Source organism: Octodon degus, unplaced genomic scaffold (assembly GCF_000260255.1).
Source record: "Octodon degus isolate 3935 unplaced genomic scaffold, OctDeg1.0 scaffold00010, whole genome shotgun sequence".
NCBI classification, from domain to species: Eukaryota; Metazoa; Chordata; class Mammalia; order Rodentia; family Octodontidae; genus Octodon; species Octodon degus.
Window position 1 is genome coordinate 4,563,196 of NW_004524586.1, and position 22,104 is coordinate 4,585,299.

Sequence of the window (22,104 nt, forward strand, 5' to 3'; positions counted from 1 at the left end):
CCTCCCTCCCTCCCTCCCTCCCTCCTTTCTTTCTCTTTCTTTCTTTCTTTCTTTCTTTCTTTCTTTCTTTCTTTCTTTCTTTCTTTCTTGAGATAGGATCTCACTATATATAATCCAGGCCAGCCTTAAACAAACTGTGTGCCCAGGCTGGCCTAAAACTCATGATCCTCCCTGAGATTTCTAAGTGCTGGGATTTTAGGTGTCTACCACCATGTGCAGCTGTGTATTTTAAATAATTATATACATAAAATTAAGTTTTATGGTATGAAAATTTCTTCTTGTGCTGTTATGTCATCCCTAAAAAAAAAAAAAATTATTTTAAAGCATTCAATATTTTTAGTTTGGGGATGTTCAACCTGGCTATGTTGATCAGTTACAATTAGTAGTGTGGCCAAAATTATGTTTTTGGGAAAGAATTATTTTTTAGTATTTCTTCTCTATAAGAAAATGTTTTCCCTAAATGATCATTTTAAAAGTATTGAGATATTGTCACAAAAATTAAAAGTATAGGGCTAGCAAGATAGCTCAGCTGACTGAGCACCTGCTTAAGCAAGCACAAAGACCTGGGTTCAATCCCCATTACCACATGCCGCTCTGGCCTCACCCCCAGGTGTGCTGGGCTGGTCACCAGACTGGGAGACCAGGCATGATGGCACATGACTGTAATCCTAGTGTTGGGGAGGCTGAAAACAGGAGGATCACTACGAGTCCAAGCTGCATAGTGAGACCCTGTACCAACTACATTAAAAAAAAATTAAAAATATAAGCTTGCCTTTAAACTAGGTGATTTAGGGGTGGGAAGATAGCTCTGCTGCATAATTGCCTGTCTGGCAAGTACAAGGTCCTGAGTTCAGTCCCCAGTACCAAAATAAATATACAAAAAACTAAGTGATTTTTTTTTTAACTGAATCAGAAGTATTGGTGAATGTGTTTATTTTGTTATATGGTGAATTTAGAAGCAGTTTTGGCCATAGTGTCTATCCTCTTTACAGTATAATTAACAGTGGTGAATTTTAATAATGTAAAATTGATTCTTTAGAAAATGACCATATTGATTCCTTCTTTCTTTTTGTCCACCTAGTGAGAACTCAACAGAGACACTATCAGTAGATTCTAACAATCAATCGAAGTCCCCCCTGGAGAAGTTTATGGTCAGACTCTGCACTCATCATCAAAAGCAATTCATTCGTGTTCTGAGTGACCTGTACACTGAATCTCAGCCAGACACCGAGGACCTGCAGCCTTTAGATTCTGGAGCAATGGATGCGTCATCCTGCAGTGCTGGCTGTGCCCAGCTAAGCAACAGACATAAAAAAAATGATGCTATGTGCCTCGATAGGAAATCTCCTGCTTCTGTAGACTTGTTTGTAGACTCACTGGGCTCTCCCAGCTCTCTGCATGTGACAGAACGGACCCTGAAGGAGCCTCCTCCCGAGACAAACTGTGTAGATGAAAGCGAGAATGCCTTGACTGTTGTCCAGAAAGATTCCTCTGAACTTCCAGCCACTCAACCTAATTCTGGCAGTTCAACAGATATTTCTACTATAGGATACCTCACTGCATCTGATTCTTTTTCACTGAACTCCCATGACATCTCTAAAACCATAGAGGGGCAGACCACTGGACAAGAGCAAGACCCAAGTGTGAAGGCATGTGAGGATGGTGAAGACCATATGCAGAGTTCAGCTGTAGTAGAAAGTCTGACTGCAGAAAAAGTGGCAGCTGAGAATAATGAAGAGAGCAATAGCTGTATTGTTTCTCAAAGAAATTCACTCAAAGCTTTATCAGAAGAGACATGGGACTCAGGGTTTATGGGAAACTCACCTAAAACTGCTGACATAGAGAATGGTTTACAGTGTAGCTCAAAAACATCATTGCACCAGGATTTAGAAACAAATGATCAAGAAGCAAGGCCAAAGCAAGAGCACCATCTTCACTTAGTAGGAAGAAACAAGGTGGTTTACCATTCACATCCCAGTGACAAGGGCCAGTTTGATCATTCCAAAGATAGTTGGTTAGCCCCCAGTCCTGTGCCAGCTGCACATGAAGCATCTAATGGACACTCACGAACCAAGATGATACCAACTTCCATCAAGACAGCTCGGAAAAGTAAGAAGGCATCAGGGTTAAGGATAAATGATTATGATAATCAGTGTGATGTTGTTTATATCAGTCAACCAATAACAGAATGCCACTTTGAGAATCAAAGGTCAATGTTTTCTTCTCGGAAAACAGCCAGAAAGAGTACTCGAGGATACTTTTTCAATGGTGATTGTTGTGAGCTGCCAACTGTTCGCACACTGGCCAGAAATATACACTCCCAGGATAAAGCAAGCTGCTCATTACTAGAGTCAGAGGCTAGTAATGTGACTCCCAAGCAGACTCTTACAGTTTCAGCCCCTAGGCATACAGTGGATGTGCAGCTTCCTGGAGAAGATAACCATGAAGAAACTTCTAAGGAAATAACTTCCTCCGAGGAGGGAGGCAAAGACACTTCTTCTGCAAAAGAGTCTCAAGAGCCTGAGATTTACCCCACAATTAATGAAATAAATCCTAGCACCTCTCCTAGGTTGGGGGAAGCAACAGCCCCTAGCCTGGTGAGTCCTCTGCCTGCTTGCTCCCCTGAAGAGGATGTGCTGGAAGGCAGAACCATGGTCTCCACTCCTATAGAAAGTGTGGTGTCTCCCCCTGAACAAGACCAACAGCCAGTTGCCTTGCTAGATGTGGAGGAAATGCATGTCCTCCAGGACTGCCACTTGGATCCCCCAACTGAAAGCATTTGTGGGGAAGACCGTGAAGTCCCTTTTAGGACTCAGTCTCCCCCAGAAACAGCCATTAGAGAAGAAAACCCTCTCTGCTCAGAAGATCAAAGTCCTCCTGTGGGCTCGGAGCCTCTCCTGAATCTGGGACTGGCTGAGCACAAAGAAAGCTTCAGTACTGAGGCTGGGACTTTAGATATTCAAGAACCACAGACTGAGCCATTCCTGAAAGCAAGCAGCACTTTTCATAATGAAAACTCTAGTGAGATTGAAGAAGGTGAGGCAGCCTGTGATACAGAATACCTAGAGGGAGAGGAAAATTCTGTAAAATCCTCTTCAGAAAACAATACATGTGATCCAAACATTGACTCACCTGAAGAAAATTTCGACAAGAAGAAAAAAAGTAAAAAGTTCCCTGAGGCCTCTGATAGATGCTTAAGAAGTCAGCTTACAGATTCTTCCTCTGCTGATAGGTACCTAAGACATCAGAGTTCAGATTCTTCCTCTGCTTGTCCTGAGATCAAAGTTTCTAAAAACACTGGAGTAAAGTGTTCTAAAAAAGAAGACTACCTTGCTGGGACAACACCTGAGGGCTTTGTGAATGACAGTTTCCATGCAGAAGTTCTAGAAGAAACTGAAAGCCCAAATGCCAGTAAATGCCCATCTGAGAAAGAGGTTGAACAGGAAAGTGGGGGAGGTGGCATCATTACAAGGCAGAGTTTTAAAAACATGCTGACAAAAGAAGTCAAAAGAGAACAAAGAGAGATCTCTCCTAGCAGGGATCCTCTAACCACAGTTGGCCAGCCACTGCCTGGAGAGAGACTAGAAATCTATGTCCAGTCTAAGATGAGTGAGAAAGATGCTCTTGTGCCCTCAGAAAGTATTCTTTGTAAGAAGGACCCAGAGCAGTCAAATGAGACGCCAGGACACATTTCCAAACAGGATGTGGAGGCAGTTGTGAATGAAGTAGACCACGAAGACACCCGGCATAAAGATGATGCTAACCGGGTCCCACTGAGCTCAGTTCAGATGTCCGATAGTCAAAGTGGTGATGCTGCTGGGCCACCAAAATTGGTAGCAAGGCCTAAACGATTGACCTCTTCAACCTACAACTTGAGACATACTTACTCTCGAGACTCCTTGGATACTACAAAAGTGACTTCAGAAAAGGAAGCCACACCAGTACACCCAATACCAAAGGAACATGAAGCTTCTGAGCATGCAGATCCCTTAGATGAGGAAGATGTGGACACAGTCGTGGATGAACAACCAAAGTTTGTGGAGTGGTGTGCAGAGGAGGAAAACCAGGAGCTGATTGCCAACTTTAATGCCCAGTACATGAAAGTTCAAAAGGGATGGATCCAGTTGGAGAAAGAAGCACAACCAACACCAAGAGCAAGGAACCGGTCAGATAAATTGAAGGAAATTTGGAAAAGCAAAAAAAGGTCACGGAAATGCAAGGGCTCATTAGAAGCTCAAAAGTTTTCTCCTGTTCAGATGTTATTCATGACAGACTTTAAATTGTCTAATGTTTGTAAGTGGTTCTTAGAGACAACTGAAACCCGGTCTCTGGTCATTGTGAAGAAGCTCAATACTCGTCTTCCAGGAGACATTCCCCCTGTCAAGCATCCTCTTCAGAAGTACCCTCCCTCCAGCCTGTATCCCAGTTCACTGCAGGCTGAACGCTTGAAAAAACACTTAAAGAAATTTCCTGGAGCTACTCCTGCTAGGAATAATTGGAAAATGCAGAAACTCTGTGCTAAATTTCGAGAGAATCCCGACCAACTAGAGCCAGAGGACAGCAGTGATGTTAGCCTGGGCCGTAATTCTGAAGGCAGCATAGAGGAAGTCAAAGAAGATAGAAATAGCCACCCTCCCACAAACCTACCTACTCCAGCCAGTACGAGGATCCTCAGGAAGTACTCCAATATGCGAGGAAAGCTCAGAGCCCAACAACAACTGATCAAGAATGAGAAAATGGACGGCTCCATGAGTGTGGCAGTAGAAAGTAAGCAGCATCGTAAAAGTGTGTGCATCAACCCTCTGATGTCCCCCAAGCTTGCCCTCCAGGTGGGTGCGGATGGGTTTCCTGTTAAGCCCAAGAGCACTGATGGGATGAAGGGAAGGAAAGGAAAGCAGATGTCGGAAATCTTGCTTAAAGCTGAAGTTCAGAGTAAACGCAAGAAAACAGAAGGCAACAGCACTCAGGACAGTAAAGATAGGTCACTGACTGTGAAAGCTGGCAAAGAAAAGCACGTCGAAGGACCTACCAAAACCTCTTGTGCCAAGAAGCCATCTGTCAGGGACAGAGTCAGACAACTGCCGAAAAAAATATCTTTGAAAGAGAATAAAGCCAAGATCCCTAAAAAGTCCTCGGGCAAGAGCTCTGTGCCCTCCAGGAAAGAAAAAGAAAGTACAAACAGAAGACCTGCCCAATCTGCCACCTCAGAAGCACTGATGAAACCTATGAAGCAAAAGGGATCAGGGGAATCCTCTTCCAGGCACCAGAAAACTACAAACAGGAAGCCAAGTAGTGGGAAGACTCGGACCAGACCCTTAACAAAAGGCTCAGAGAACAGTGCGGCCCAGAGAAAGCGAAAGCTCAAGGCAAAGCTGGACTCTTCCCACAGCAAGCGAAGACGTTTGGATGCAAAGTGATGGAAGGATGTCAGCCAAGAGTGAAACTGATCTATAGAAGTAACCTTTTATTTTGCATTATCTAAATCGCTTTTATAAGCTTACCAAGCCTTTCAAATTGCAATTAATAGAAAACATCACAATTTGAGATGTCAGAAAATGCATCTCAGGTAGAGAAAGGAACTTGTAGAGTCCTTCTCTGAGGTTGAGTAAGGGAAGTTATATATTATATTCTGGTTGTTCCTTGGGTTTTAAACTTGGAACCGAGCAGTTTTTGTTTTAAAAAGTACAGTGCCTTATTTATCCTTTTTGTTTTGAAATTTACAAAAGCTAAAAAGCGATCTATGTGATTAAAGGCTTGTATTTTATACTTGATGCACAAGCACTTGTACTGTAGCCAAGAAGACCACCGTCATGCACGTGAAAGGAGCTTTCAGCAGCCACCCTGCAGCATCTGCTGCTGAGCAGACGCCCTCTGCAAACCACAGCAGCAACTTTTCTCTCTGTCATGTTTGTTATTGTTTAAGTGATATTTGAAAGCTAAACCAAATCATTCTGTGGTATGTGGAGAATACAGAGGATATATAATTATAAAATATTAATATTTCTGTTACCTTCTTAAAATCATATTCATTGTTGGTCACTCTTCTCACCTTTGTTTTTGTTTCATTTTGTTTTTTGGTCTTTTTTGTTGTTTGAGAACATGTTCTCTAAATCTCATGCCCATGGGACAAAAGCTGTGTCACAAATACTCATTTTGGTTTACAACCTCTAAAACTTACTTATATCCCCAAATTCTGTTCTGGCTGTATTAATAATTCTTGACTGTCCTCTTTATTTTTGGCCTTGCCAGTTTGTTAACATTCTAGCAAGTATTCATCCTACTTTAGAAATAATTTGATGTTTAATTTGATGATTAAGATGAAAGTGATTATTATTTTTTTCTTATCCAGAGTACTTTCTTATTCAGAGGAAGCCAAAATATTATTTCCATTAATAAGAAATTTTAAAAATATAGGTGCACATGTGCATTTGGATGCATTTGCATGTGGTTATCAGCTGTAAATGTCTCTTCCCCATGCAGTGTGTTCATGAAGCTGAGTATTAGCAGCAGATTCTAAGAGGTATGAACAGCACAGTTATGTAGAATCAAGAGTCCCTGGCAGCGAGAGAGAGCTGCCCCAGCAGTTCAGTTGGTTCTATTCCCCTACACACAGAGCTGAGGTTCAGCTTTGTGCTGACTGAGCCAAGTGAATGTATTTGTCTGGAGTAAATGTCTGTGCGAGTTGATTAGTGCCATCATAAGTAGTTGATGCTGGTAATACCACTTCTCCCAGATCTCCTCCCCATGGTCTGATTCATGGCTTAGAAGTAAGAATTGCAGTATTTGTAACTGATGTTGTCTGCCTTTTCTAGGTAAAGCCTGAATGAAATAGGCCCGCTGGTTTTATTCAGTGCCTATAACATTGCTCTGTTTATAGCACAGTGTGTACTTGACATTTCCTTTGGGCCGCTCTGAAAGAAAGGCTTGGTTGGTAAAGTCTCAGCTTCTTAACTTGTTCTGTCACCAAAATAGGCTGGTATGTACAGCTGTTGCCTTGTCCTTTTTTAAAAAAAAAACAACAAAAAACCATTTAGGCTGTTTCAGATCTCTTTAGGTAAACCCAGATTTATTTTTTTCATGCAGGTCATGATAAAACAGGTTCCTTACCCATTCTACTAAAGGTTTGCTGTATGTGATAAAAACTTCCAATTGAATAGGACTAAAGAAAAGCATTAGAGTCATGAGAAATTGAGTTATGTTTCACAGACAGTGAAGTTTACTATCTTTAATGAAGCCCTCTTTTTTGTTGTTTTGTGTGTATTTGTGTGTTTCTTCTATGCCATGAGTCTTTTGTTTTTTATTTTCTTTGACTTGGGCCTTTCAAGAGCTACCTATCTGAATGGAACTGCTGGGTGTGTGTGTGTGTTGCCAGCCCTTTTTTTGGCATTAAGTTGCACAGAAGCATTAATATGTTTTGAATAAGTTCATTTATCTTAAATTTTAAGACTTTAGCATTTTTCTTCTCCTATAGTTGTCACTGGATACTGTTTTTGTGGTGACTTATAAAAAGCTGATGCTTGCCAGTGTCAGGTGTGCTGATTCCTGTACATAAGTGCTCCCTTGGCTGCTGATGGGCTACCTTGTGAGGTGCTTGGGTTAGGTTAGGGAGAGGGTGAGACAGAGAGGACGTCGGTGGAGCTGTCCTAGTTCCAAGTTGATAATTTATTCCTTTTCTAAATTCTTTTTCATTTTTAAAAGCTCACTTCAAGATAACAGCCATCTCTCTCATTCTAGGCTGCATTTAAGGAAGTCAGTGTGTATTTATTTGTATTATATGCCTAACAATGCCATGGATTATCTTTAAAATGGACATTTTTCAGCAGTTTCTACATTTAAATAGACTGAAATTCTAAAAAGTTAGAAGACTTAAAACTTTAGAAAAATTTTGGTTGAATCTCATCTTTGCTTATTCAGTTAATTTTGCTGATAGAAGAAAGAAAACAAAAATAAAATGTGAGGGCCAACTGTGGAAGGTCCTTTTGCACCTAAAGCAGATACTGGAAAAGTCTCCCAGACAGCGCCATGCCCAGAATTGATATGGACTCCACTTGATGTTTTCTCTCCTTTGAAAAGACCTTCTTCTTGTAGCTATTTTCAAGTATGGCATGCTGCCAAATGCAAAGGCAGTCTGCCCCACATTCTGACTCCCAAATCACAGGGATTCCACTCCAGGGCTTATACTCAGTGAAGCAACTGCTGCAGTGGTGGGGCTGAAGTTGGTGACCAGAGAACTGATGCTCCCTGCGTTTCTGGAGGAGCTGGAAGATGCCCAGGAAATCATCAGTGGAGTTGTATCATAACTTCTCCAAAACTGGGCCCTCTTTAGGACATAATTTCCTATCTCGTCAAGCTCTCTAGGGGTGGGATTGCTCCTTCTTTGAGGTCCAGAGCATTACTCCATCACTTCCTCGGACTGACCTCCTTGCAGTGCAACAAGAAGGCCACAAACCTTTTTTACTCATGTCTGTTAATCAGCACTTGCTAGTCCTTGGGATTCCTTAATGACTCCTACATAGCCCTGTCTAGAAGAGTAATCTTTGGATGTGAGTTTGTCCTTCATTGTTACTATACTGGTACAGACAGAAGGGGTGCTTTAGTCATCTCTTTACATGTGGTGCTTTCTTAAAAGACTCTTTGTGCACCATGTACTATGCAGGTGAATTTCTTACTGTTCAACTTTGTCATCAGTAAAATGCATCACTTCAAGACAGCTTCTTTGAATTGAGGTTCAGCTCCTTTCCTGCTTTGTGGTAGATTCTGTGATGACAGCAAAAGCTGTAACTCATTTATGGGCAACATTTCTTTTGATGAGTGAACTTCAGAGCCCAGAAGGAAAGTATGATGTGGTATGTGATGCAGGCAGAAGATTGCTGTAGTATTAACCATCAGCGAGTCCAGTGTCTTGTGACAGCCCCTGGGTTGGGGCTGGAATACCCCAAAGGGGCTAACTAGTAGACAGGGAGCCAGCCCCTTTTGTTTTCAGGTCAACTGGTATAGGATTCCTTTTGGCTTGCGGATGATCTGAAGGTCTGCACATTGAATTGGTTGTTAGTTTGTATAAATAAAATTTTGTTGGAACATAGCTTTGCCCACTTGCTTACTGATTGTGGGGCAGAGCAGTTGCCTCAGAGACCATATGGCCACAAAGGCTAAAATATTGTCTAGATCTTTAAAATTATTTTGCTTACCTCTGCTTCAGAATATAATGCTTGTTCAGGATAAAATCTCCCTGGATTTCTTCTTCTGCCCTTATCGTCTCTGCTCTCTTCTTTGCCTCCTTTCTTCCTTATCTTCCTTTTCTTGCTTGTCATGCACTTCTTTGTTTCTTCCTGCAAAGGAAACATGCTGATAGCTCACAGGACCTGCCGCCTCTCTGCACTCAGGCAGACGTACTGTAGGGCTTCGGCTGACCCTTGGCTCCTCCAGAAATCACATTTAGATGAGGGAAAAGGCTTTTTACAGTGTAAAAGTGTCTGACAACAAGCCCAAAGGATTGTTTTCTTCTTATGTTTTTGGTCAATTTTGGAGAAAATAAAAGTACTTTAGGATTTATAGCTTTCTAGCCACATTCTTGCAAAAATAATTTTATTAAAATAAAAAAAAGTAATCCAACAAAAAATTGAGGCAGTTGAAGTGCTTTAGAAAAGAATGATTAAAAGTGTTAACCCCCTGAGTATGACTGAGAAATTATGCATTATATCTTTAGTTTAAGTCCAGTCTACTTCCTCCAAGATGCTTTCATTCCCCAGGATTGTGGATACATTTCTTTGCTATTTTCCAAAATGTGATTGTCATGTCAGTGAAAACGTTTTTGGCAGTGACTTCCACAAAATGATTATCTTGTGTGAAACGTGAGTTTTTTTGGAGAGTTTAGTGTTGGGGATCAAGCCTAGGGCCTCGTGTATTCTGGACAGTCACTCCCACTGTGCTGCACCCCCAGTCCAATTATTTTTAATTTTTAGCTTTTAACTTTATGACATGGCGTAAAACCCACTGAAATGTTTTTAAGTATGAAATTGTATCTGTGTGCATCACCAGCAACACAGTCTTCATATCCAAGCAATATCTACTCTTCCCCATGCTTGCTCCTAAGTTCTTTCAGAGAAAAATAAAGGATTATTGTATTTAAAGCAAGGAGAGGCCAGACATGGTGGCACATGCGTATAATCCCACCATTTGGGAGGCTGAGGCAGGAGAATCACCAAGAGTATGAAGCCAGCCTGGCCTCCATAGACCCTGCCTCAAATCAAGCAAGCAAGCAAACGAACAGAATTGGGGGAGCCTTTTGAGACAGGCTTCGACAAATTTAACACTTGAAGCATCAGAACAGAGTCCTGTCTTCTGCACTGAGTGGATCAGGAGCCTTGAGGGCCTGCCCTCCTCCCTGTAGAAGTCATATTTACAGAGCTCCGTAGCACGTGGCAGTACGCTTGGTTCAGTGCTCTCCTCGCGTCCCTGTGGCCGCCGGGAGCCCCTGGAGCACTTGGTGGAGGACGTTCTTGCTCATGCTTTTGCCTGTGGAAGTGACTCACAGCTGTCCACTTCCATTTGAAACCGCCTCTCTGTTCCATCTCCCTTTTCCCAGAGCCTTGGTGGCACCTGTGCTCAGGATGCGTCCTGTGCCCCTCAGAAGGGCAGCAGTGCTGTCACATCAGCGAGGCGAGCACAGACACACTTTCTCACCCAGCAGGGCCATCCCAGTTCACATGAGTGTTCAGTGTGCAACAGAACAGCATGAGCTGTCCATGTGAACAGAGAAACCAGGTGCCCGTGCTATCATGTCAAGTGGATAAATGGATTTCACCTTTTTTTAAGGGTTGTGCTAACAAACTGTGTGACCTACACTAAAAAGTTTATTATCTAACCTTTGACAGCACAAGTTTACTGATCCTTACAATAGTCATGATTAAAACGTACGGACAGTTAGGCACCCAGTTTCATCGTTGTTCATCTAGCACAGCACTGCAGCAGTTCTTTTAGGTTTCAGGGGTCTTGTCGTTTCATCCCCGTACACAATTGCTATTGCACATTATTCCTGAATGATGTTTGTGCATAAGAAAAAAAGATATCTCCCTTTGCTGATTGAATATTTATTGATAATTTATGGGCTGATAGTCTACTAGGGTATATAATTAAAAGTACAAAGTCTTCTAACGGGTTCACTGTGGTTCATTTTTATGGTATATTCATTTTGTAAATCACAACAAACTTGGCCTGGTAGAGACATCGCAGTGCGACAGTGCTCCACACACTGTCTACCTGCAGCTTAGCGTAGTGTGCCTCTCCCCGGAAGGACATCTGTTGGTTGTACCCCGAGAGCCCTCCATGTCTTTTTGTATCTAGCATATTTGCAAGTCCTTTTTTCTCCAATCTTTGAACTTAAATGACTGGTCTTTGCTTGAACCTCAAATCCAAACCACACGTTTCTTTTTGTTTTTAAGACAAGGTCTCACTCTGTAGTTCAGGCTGGACTTAAACTTGCTCTGTAGCCCAAGCTGACCTGGAACTCACAGTGATCCTCCTGCCTCAGCCTCCCAAGTGCAGGGATTGCAAGTGTGCATTATCATGCCCAGCTCACACCATCTTTAGATACCAGCATGTTGATGGCCCCTTATTGACACACCAGCAGCTTTAGACTGAAAAAGTTTAGGGCACTCTGGCCTGGCCATTGAAGCCTGACTCTGGTCCTGCCAGAATTACCACTCGAGGGCCGCCATCCTTGGAACCTTCCCCGTCTCCCTCTTCTGCTTGTGCTGCCAAGCCCTTCCAAGTGGCATGCTCTCTGGGACACTCTTCCCCCTCTCAAGTGCTTCACTGACACACAGAAGAAGCATTTTTCTCTTCACAACTGTTTTTTCAAGTATTGGGTGTTGGGTCCAAACACCATTCAGTTACCAACTGCTTTTTCCTGCCCCGCTCTACATTACGTTTTCTGCACTCTACATTGCATGTTGTCTGGCAGCTGTTGCTGCACTGTGTGCAAGCTAGTGTGTGGGAAGGATACTATACAAACAAGATTTCCTAGTTCTGTATATTTGTACCACAGTAGGAAGTATTTTGAGAGCCACCATAGTTTAAGTTTATTGATTTCACTAGTGGTTTCTGCATTCTAACTAGTTCTAGAAGACTATTAGTAACTGGTTTTAAATATATATATATATATATATATATATATATATATATATATTACACATATTTATACACACCACTGTGGGATTCATTTTACTATGTAAGTAGTGATATTTTTCTTGTTCAAATGCTTCTATACAAAGTATTTATTTTAACAACAACAACATGAACTGTCAAAAAGGGCTTTCCAAACATCGTTCTTGCCATCCGTCCTCCTCAAATGTGCTCAGCCACTGACCCCTTAACAGCACAGGCAGACGGGTCTGGCCCTGAGGTCCTCACTGTTTAGGGACAGATACAACATGACTTTGAAATCTGAGCACTTCTCCCTGCTTCCCCTCCATCCCAGAACAAAGTAGGACTCCTGCAGTGGGTATGACCATGCCAGGAATGGCACTAGGGTTTTTCTCAAGGAGCCCACTTTTTGCGTATACCCTTGACATGTTCAACTGCTCACTCACATAGTTTGAGTAGGGAAGTGAGCCTTAGTTGTAACCAAGGAAATTGAAACCTGTACCTGTGGGATAAGGAGAAACCACTGGTTGCCTCAAGCCAGCACTGAAGTGTGTGCTTCTGTTCTCCTGGGCTTGTGAGAGTCCCTCTTCACACCCTCACCGTGGAAGCTAAGCATGCCACCTTCTGCACCTTGATAATACTTTACCTTCGCTCTCATCTTCCTCCTCCCTCTGTCTCAGCAAGCATTTGTGCAGGTGTGGGCGAGTCCCAGCTGTAACTGATGGTTACAGCATGAAACCATCTGTTCTAAGATGTGTTCAGCTTTACTTCTCAGGAGTCTTCATCTGCTATTCACAGCACCCTACATGTCGTGGAACCAATTTTTTGATAATGTCCCTTTCCCTGTGCTCTGTTCCTGGGCACCCCTACCTGCATCATGATTCTCATTCTGCCCATCCGGCTGGACTGAGAACTACACGTCTAGGATACTGGGAGCTTTGAAACTAGCTCCACAGGGATCGTTATCGTGTTTGAACCATAGTTTATTTTTCCTATGGCTCCCCTTTGTCTTTTCTAAACAAAGGAGGGGGATGCTTGAACAGTGATGCTGGAGAATGTTTTTCTAAGATACTATTTGTAAGCAAATCTGATTTTAAGGTAAAATGTGAATGGGTAACTAGGTGCCAGGGAAATTTAGCACTGAACTAGACAGAACTTTTCTAATCTTTGCAGAAAGAAATAGACTTTGCTCTCATCTAAATGTTCACAGAAAGTAATGCTGTAAATAGTTTTCTAAAAATATTTATTACATGTACTGTATATGGATTCATGTTCTGAGTGATGTTGGTATGCATTGTAGTACTGTAGAAGAATATATTTAAAGCAGTAAACTTCCTTTCATAACGTAGTCACACATGGAGAAAGAACAAAAGCCAGCAGGTTGAGAGCTGTGGGGGCCTTTGATGTGTAATGGAACATCATAGTCAAGCTATAGCTTTAAATGACCCCTCTTCGCATCTGGATACTGGAGATTTCCAGTTGTTCTTTCTGATGTGCTGCCCTTAAGCAATAAGATTCTAGATGATGACTTGTTCGGGGTCCTAGTTGCCCTTGTCTCAGAGGATCAGGTGGGGGTAAAACAGCTCTTGTGATGCCCTCTTGCCTTTGCCAGAGAGGTTGCTGTACTTGAATTTTGCCTCTGCTTATCTGCATGCGCCCTCATGTCACAAAACTCCAGTAATAGATGAGAAATCTGCCCACACCAGACATGTCAAAAGTGCTTGTGTAAAAGTAATTATTCATGAACTTATAGTCTAGAATCTAGTGAAGGAAATCTAATTTGGCTACAGAGTAAATTAAGAACTTTTCACATGTGAAATGAAGTGACAAATTTAAAGACCTTTGGCTATGTCTGAACCATCTTTAGAAGCTAGCTCATTTTGTACCAGCTTCCAGTCCCTAGGCTGGACACATTTGCTGCCCTGTATCTGGCTGGGTTCAGCCCTTTAGTTCAATGTAAAGAGGCAGTCTCTCCTCCATTTCCTCCAGCATGTCCAGCTCAACAGGTTCCTAAAGCTGTTTAGCAGCTTGTCCTTGTGACCATCCTAAATTTTGTGAAAAAGAAATACCCCACATCAAGATAACCATAAATAGAAGTAATGTAGTTTTTATAAGCTTTTGGAATGTCTTTTGTATTTATGATGGTGTTTAGAATTTTTCACTAGTGTTTTTTTAGATTGAAGTGGTGCATTAGGATAAAACTTTCCATTGCTGAGCCAGAAAGCAAGCAAAGAGGAAAGAAATTGGCCTATATTGTGTGGTTGGGGAGGCGACTACTTGTGGGGTGGGGTGGGGGGCATTGTAGATTTTGTGGAGGTAAAATAGTATTTTGGCCTGAGGCTCCCCAAGTCTTTAATACTTTGTAATAAAAATCCCCTTAGCCTCAGTCTCAGTAGAAGCCTGCTGTTTACCCTCAGGGAACAAGTAGTTTTCAAAATTGAGCTCCTCCAAGGTCTTTAGCCAATGCCTGTGTGTATTGGCAATTTTGTGAACTCATGGCATTATTTTCCCATATGCATTATGATATTATAAAATTCAACCCCAACCTGTATTAAAAGCACAGCCCAGGGTCCTAACTGAAGTTAGTCAATGCCTTTAAAGGGCCAGGAGGTCATTGGAGGCCCATGCAATTTAACTGAAGCTCAGGTGCCATGTTGGATTTTTATTGTTTTTTTAGGCTACAACCCTTCAGAATGAGTTTAAGGGAGGGGCTGCTGATCTGGCTGTAGATTCAGGGAGCTCTAAAATGAATCTCTACCGTTCCTTTAAAGATCTTTCTGGTTCTTCCCAGTGTCGTCATTGCCGAGGTCAATCTGTAGTTGTTAATACGTGCTCCTTTTTGCTGTCTCGTGAGTCTTAGCCAGTGTTCCAGATGCCCAAGGACAGGGCCTCCAGCGAGCACAGCCCTTTCCTGGTGCCAGGTGTGTGTTCATGGTCTGTGTGAAGGGTGTGTTTCTAGGAAAAAAGCAGTGAAATGAGAAATTCTGCAAATGTTAACTTGGAGGATCAGTGTGCATTTCTTAGGTCTGGATTTCCACTATGTTAGTGAGTCTAGGAAGATACTCTGTCTTTAATGGATGAAAATTCAATGTATGCTGTGAATTTGTTGGTTTGAAACAATGAAAAATTTTCATTAGACAATGTTTACATACCTCACCTGAAAAACCTTTGAGAGTGTATATATGAAATTTAAAAATATATTAAGTTGCTTTAAAACAATATGTATAGCTATAAAAGTTGGAGTTATTTTAACTTTGAATATGTACCAGGTTTCTTAAATCTTGAAATCTTGTAGACTCTGTGCGTCTGTGTTTTACTTTCCTGTTAGACCATGTAGGAAACTGTGTTCTTGTGATTGGTAAAGGGGCCCCCACTAAAATCCAAGTTTGGAAGGATTTTCTGTGTTGTTTCAGATTTTCTTGTTTGGTTTTGAGGGTTGGGATGTGCAGATAGAGGATGCGTGGGAGGGATTTCTCTAACTGACATCTATTCCATGAGCTTTTTCAAGGCGCTTATTTTATTGCAGCATATTAAATTTCTTTGATATTAAAGTGTGTTTGTGTAATCACTGGAAAGGCTAGAGAATGCACTGAAGCTAGTCATTCAGCTTGTAGCCTACTGCTCAGTCGGCAAGTAACCAAAAGTAACCCAAAAGCTTTATACCAAAGCAGTACTCCATCTCAACATTGGTGTTGGTGTTTAAAGAAATCAGTCTGTGAATTGTGCCTAATTTTAAGGAAGAAAAAAGTGCAGTCAATGAATCCTTGGGATTACCACAGCAGGGTTGGAAAGATGTCAGTGTTTCATCCTGAGGACAGGGAGTAACAGAGTTTAAGCTTCTCACAACAGGCAAACCAGGCTAGGGCTGCCCAGGTATCTACAGTCCTTATGGAGTATGGCAGAAGGATAACAGAAAGTCCTTCCATTTGCTAGCCGTGTCACTTGTTGTATTTTAATTCTGCTTGGGATGAGTCTACTTAAGGACCCACAGGGCCAGTGAGACTTACTCAACAGATTTGGCTAATAGTGGCAATCCATACACAGAACTAAATCCAGAGATGATAATCCAGCAGCTGTCAGGACATTCCTGAGTTTACTTTTACTTACAGGTTGCAAAACTGCAGATCTACAGAGGTATTTTAGCCCAATTATGTACATATAAGATACTGTAAGTTTTTTAGCATAAAGATGAGATAGAAGGGGCTGGGGAGATTGCTCAGTGGAATAAGCACTTCCCTGGCAAGCGCAAGGGCCTGAGTTCAATCCCTGTTCCAAAAAAAAAAAAAAAAAAAAAAGATGAGATAGATTTTTGGCTTCTCTTTTGGAAAAAAAATGATAATGATCTGACAAAATTAGTTCCTGCTATGAGTCACCTGGTGCTCAGTAGATTGGTAAATGCTCTTTAGGTCACCACCATCTGTAGCTATGTCAGTTACCATTTATCACTTTACAGTAAGGAAATTTATACTTGTTTTATCAGAAGTAGCAAAGAAAGAATGAAGGAAGATACTGTCTCTGACTTACTGAGGTAACCACCTGGCCATCCCAGCCACCTGAGCCCGCAGTTCTGCTAGATCTTATTTTCTCTCTCATAACCATGTTTGTTCCATTTTCTCTAAAAAGCTGTCATTGCCCTAATTGTTTTGAAGCCACTGGATTTACCATCACTGGACATTTTCGAGCTAACCGTGTGCTGTTACGTCCTTGGTGACCATTGCAGCCCATATTCCTGGCATCGGAGGAGGACCAGCCTGGTCCTTCTACCATCAAGCACCTGGATATCCTGTCTGCCAGTGTTCAGCGTCACCCACATTCTAAGATCTGGTATCCCATAAAACCCAAGTGCGATTTTCTGATCTAAGAAGGTGACAAAACCCCTACAGAAGTGTGTTTGCCTCCTTTCTTTACTGATTCCTAAAATCCACTGGCCTACCAACAGACATAAGTAACCTTACAGGATGTCTGAGAAAGTACACTGCTTTCTAATCTGCTGCCCAGATACTGTGGATCCCTCAGAGCCAGGTTAAGTTATGTGTGTGGCTTATAGACAAACATACAAAATGTCAGTGTAACAGCAAACACTTAGCAGAGATGAAGATAAGCTGCCTCCCTAAACCAAGCGTGCTTGTCCTTTGCATCAACAGACCCGTGAGAAGCAGTGACTCCCAGACCCCTTCCTTCCTCAGGACTGATAAACCTCCTTTGGGACTTTAGGAAGAGCCGAATTCCAGGGCAGACACCCTGTGTGTGAGGATTGTAGCCATTATGGGGTCAGCCCAGAAGTCCTTGTGTCCTGGACGTGAATCTTAGCAGCAGCAGGCTCACCTCAGCAGAGAAAGAGACAACCAGGCAGAATCCAGCTGAATCAATGTCATGTTCACATGGAAGACAATAGACAATATCAACATAGACTAAAACAATACTTCCAGGGGAAGAGTAGGTGCAGCTCCTTGTGGGCTGTTCTAAGCCAGTCTCTTAAGTCAGTCCAAACAAGACTACGGAAACGCGAAACAAAAGGTCACAACGGCATAGCATCTGAAAATCAAAAGACACTGAATATTGACTTTAACATATAAAAATACTATAACAAAATGAAATACAAATATATATTAGAATCTGTAAGTATTCTGTATAAAGAGATACTTTTGTGGTTAGGCTGACATCAGGCAGAGGAGACAAAGGCGGCCTTTCCCACTTCCTAACAACAGGGAGCTCAGTGCACTGTTACCAGCACCATCTCCCTCAGTACTCGCCCTCCTGGGTCTCTTCAGTGCACCATTAATGGAAACAGCCAGTGGTGACCACAAAACAAACTGAAGATCTTTATCAAAGGGTGGCAAGATGAGTAGGTGATTTCTTGGGTGGGAGATTTCATAGTTGTCTTCTAAAACTTGAGCCAAATATGAACAGGCAGTAGGAGTGATGACCCAGGCCTATGGTGACTTAAAGATTGATGGCTAAGGTAGAACAAAAGTTGATTCTAGGGTGTATGACGTCTTGGGCCCCATGCTGCCTTCATGCTTGTGCATTCCAGTCTTGACACAGTGGAAAAACCAGTGTGGAGGGTCAGTCAGTTGGAGCAGCTGTAGATCACAAGGTGCTTCCTGTGAACCAGCACGCCAGTCTGTCCCACTGCACAGTCCTGGGGTGGGGGGGGTAGCATCACCTGTCTGCAGGTGCCCTTCCACTTTGGCAGTGTTGAGACCTCCTTCCAGTGGTAGCTCTTGAGCCAAGGAACTGACTTCTTCAGGCACTGGAAAATAGCAGCCTGGGAAGCTAATTCCTCTGGGCAGGTGAGTCTGGAACACTTTGCTTCCAGGAAGGGGCAAAACAACTGCCCAGTGCTTTTTTTGCCCTCTACAGCCTGGTGCTACTACCTACTAGTGTCCTAGAAACTTGGAGTAAAGAGACATAGATCCCTTGGAGCATCCTCAAGAAAGCCTGGGTGCTGTCCTTGGGGCATGGGGACAGGTCTTATGGCCTTGCTTAGAACTACAAGAAAAGAGGTTGATTTCCTGGGGAGGGACTAATCTAGCCATGAGGACCTTTTGCCCAGCTGGTCAGGGAAGGGTCTTATGCCGTAGTTCCATGACTTTGCAGGAGCTTCATGTCCTCTGCTCATCACAAAGGGCTTCTCTGGATGCCCATACGGGTAAGCACACAGACAGGGCTACTCCAACTCCAATACTCAAATCCCCAGATGGAAGGATCTAGGTAAGGGACATGCTCATCTGTGCCCACCGAGACTTGCAGGGCTATACCCTCTCAGGGAAACATCTGGGGAAGCAGAGTGTGACCTTTCTTCCCTATAGCAACTCACTGTTAGGCTCAAAACCAAATGTAGAAGAGATAGTCCTATCAGATGATCATGTAGCCAGTGGCTCTTTAAACAGAGCCTTCATTGCAAACACTAAGCTGTACAGTGGGCCAGTATCCATGGTGGGGTCCCCACTGGGCTGAATTCTTATCACCCCAGTTGGCCTTGTAGTGCTTATAGACTAGTTCGCATCTGCCATTAGGGCCAAATACTGACTAGTGCTTATCCCCGGGGTGGCCATGTAAAGGCCGATGTAACCTATGAAAATGGACCTTCTAACTCTTGGGCCTGTCTTCTGAAGCCAAAGTGGCAGAATACATGTGGTTCCTTTCGTCAGCCCACCTCCATTTTATGGCTAAGGAAGTCCACTGAGAGCAGGACGTTCACCTGGAGTAAGAATTGCTAGGGGCTCCCCCACTGCTTCCTCTTGGCCTAAACACAAGAGGCTCAGAGCCTCAATAGAGGAGACCACACCATCCCTCTGCCAGCAGCTCGTGGGCAGCTTGTGGCTAGCTGGTGGCTGGGGAATCCCAGGCCCAGCACCTCCTTCTGGGCCAGTGTTTGTTCAGCTAGCACCAACAACCCTCTGCTCTCTTCAGTGGGGCCTGCCACCCCAAATAGTCCTAGTGGCAGTTTCTTCCACAAGAGCCCTCTTCTGGAAGCTCTAGTGGTTACCCTACACTTTAGGATTCTGAAGCCTGCTCTTAGGAGCCATCACACTCCCAGCCTCCTTCTCAGGCCAAGAGTAGGACCAGTCCACCAAAAAGTCTTTTCCTTTTCCAGTAGGGGGCTGCTCCCAGCTCACTGGGAAAGAAGAGGGGACTTGGGGGCCAGGAGCCTTCTTCAGAGCAGGCTGGGCCACAGGATAAGAGGAAGGTTGCTTTGGAAAGGGTTCAGCCCCTTTCTCCAGCCTCAGACAGCAGAGAATGCCCCCATTCTGCCTTTCTATGGCCTGACCTCACACACACATTCATTCAACAAATATTTATTGAGCGCCTATTTGTGCAAGGCACTTCCAGAGAGGGTGGCCATAGCTCCAACGTGCCTTGTGCTGGGCTGCAGTGCTATTAGGCCCCATGCCCACCAGGGCCCAGGCAATGTCCCGGTGAGGCCCACGCTGCAACCAGCTGCCAACTCTGCTGCCCTGCCCGTGGTGCTGCCTGCTCCATGCCACCTAAACGCAGAGGGTGCAACCACATTTGGTGGGCTTCTCCACCTCCTCGGCAAAAGAGGTCCCGTCGCTGCACTCGAAGGTGAGCTTCCTCCGCTTCAGCCGCAGGCCCTGGCAGCAGCCTTGGCCTGGGCAGGTGCCCCGGCACTCCACCCATGATAGCAGGCGCGTGGTTTGGCAGATGGCATAGCCCCTCTGGACCCGGTGAAAATCCCGGACAGGGTCCCCCCGGCACTCGAACTCTAGATGGGACAGACATCAAGAGAAAGCCTCAGGGCACACCTAGGGGCCAGCTTCTGCCACAGGAGGCAGGAGGAGGCGAGGCAGCACCCTACAAGCAGTCCAAATCCTCATGTACCCACTTGGCACGCAGTGTCCTCCCACCTCTTGTGCATGCACCTGTGAATTGCTGCCTACTGAGGTCCCCAGTGTAGTCAGTGGTAAGGACAAACATGGCAGTTACCAGGCCCCTCTGAGACAGAGTGGCTGTCAGAGTAGGGTGACTCCCTTTAGGCTACAGTGGTACGCAGGAAGAGCTGAGGAGGCAAAGGCCCTTAGTGTGCATGAGGTCTGGATTTCCCTGCCTTGTCCTGCCTCAGCAGTCTGGATTCTACACAAATATCTTGGTCAAGCAGGCAAGAAAGCAGTCCACTGCCAGGTCCCAAGCTGACGGGCCAAGATGTGGAGGGCTGGCCAGGTGGTGTTTGGGTGGTCTCTGTATAAGGAGAGACCTTTACCAGAATGGATTGTGTCCTAAGGAGCTGGCTGGGGCTCAGTTCTCAGAGGGGGTGGGACACCAGAAGCCCAGGAGCAACTGAAGATACAGGAGGATGGGGAAAAACGGAGAAGTGACAGGGTTCTGCTGAAGTTGGGAGGAAGAAAACATAAGTTGCTACAGCAAGATGTGGGAAAGAGGGACCCCAAACAGGCCATGTCAGGAGGGGGGCCCCTGACCTTGCTCACACAGCTCGCCTGAAAAGCCGGGGTCACATACGCAGTGCACCCCCTTGGCGGTCGAAGCCTGGCAGTGGCCATGCAGGCATTGCAGGCCCCCACAGGGCTCCACCACTGCCCCTGCCTGGCTGCACAGGGCCCCTGAGTACCCCTCCTGGCACTGGCAGCTGTAGGAAAGGGCATCAAGGGGCACACATTTCCCATGGGCACACCTGGAGAGAACAGAGAAAAAGCACCGTGAGGACAAGCAAGGTTCAGCGCAAAGGTGTCCCACTCCTCCCATGATTTTATAGGACTACATTCTGCCCCCAAGATTTAAGTGGAGAAAAATGTGATTCTCTTTGTCCTTTTTCTAGTTATTAAACACTGAAAACCAGAAAAGGAACATAAACAATGGAATCCTGTGATCGGCCACACATTCCAATTGAGGATTTAACATGAGCTCTCACCACTAGGAAGGACAATACGTAGGGGAGGGCAGCGGGCCATGGAAGAGGGCTCCTTCACCCATCCCAGACTCACTTATGGCCACGGCAGGGGCCGTCCACTGGCTGGTCACAGTGAAGGCCACTCCAGCCAGCCTCACAGTGGCACACGGGGCCTGGGGTAGCACTGGGTTGGCAGATGCCATGCAGGCAGTACAGTTTGCGACAGGGTTCACAGCCTGGCACCACGCCTGGCTTCATCTGTGTCTTGGTGAAGTCCTGCAGCTCATTATTTATGTACAGGTTTCGGATGCAACCATGGAAGCTGGTACCATTAAGGACCTGCCACAGGCGGAAGGCAGCCGAGTTCACATCCACTGGCATCCCTGTGATGGACAGGAAGCGAAGTGAGCTGAGTCAGGCTCGAGCCGTCCCTGGCGCCCACCTCTGAGATCCACTGGCAGCTCTGCAGGTGTTCCCCTTTCCCCTCAGCCTCCTTCTCTGTGGCGAGGCTCTGCGTCACAAGCCTCTGCCATACTGGAGGGCCAGACTCCTTTCCCAGAACACATGGGAAGGCTACTTCCTGTAGGGTC

At 44.4% G+C, this 22,104-nt stretch overlaps 2 protein-coding genes across 8 annotated transcripts in view; one reads left to right on the forward strand and one right to left on the reverse strand.

Annotated features, from left to right (window-relative positions):
* LOC101572068 (ligand-dependent corepressor) overlaps window positions 1-16,856 on the forward strand; it is a 178,657-nt gene extending 161,801 nt beyond the window's left edge. For 6 of the 7 annotated variants that reach the window (XM_023708842.1, XM_023708845.1, XM_023708847.1 and 3 more), the window contains one exon: window positions 1,082-10,188. In XM_023708842.1, the coding sequence (XP_023564610.1) occupies window positions 1,082-5,417 (4,336 nt within the window). In that variant the 3' untranslated portion in view covers window positions 5,418-10,188. Of the gene's footprint in view, window positions 1-1,081; window positions 10,189-16,767 lie in introns of those variants that run through there. The other variant, XM_023708852.1, reaches the window with a different exon arrangement.
* Window positions 16,857-20,055: 3,199 nt separating this feature from the next.
* Window positions 20,056-22,104, reverse strand: part of Slit1 (slit guidance ligand 1) — a 166,256-nt gene continuing 164,207 nt past the window's right edge. Inside the window, exons 35-37 of the mRNA XM_004625506.2 lie at window positions 21,609-21,897; window positions 21,087-21,298; window positions 20,056-20,374 (exon numbers count right to left, since the gene is read on the reverse strand). Coding sequence (XP_004625563.1) covers window positions 20,136-20,374; window positions 21,087-21,298; window positions 21,609-21,897 — 740 coding nt within the window. The 3' untranslated portion in view covers window positions 20,056-20,135. The remainder of the gene's footprint in view (window positions 20,375-21,086; window positions 21,299-21,608; window positions 21,898-22,104) is intronic.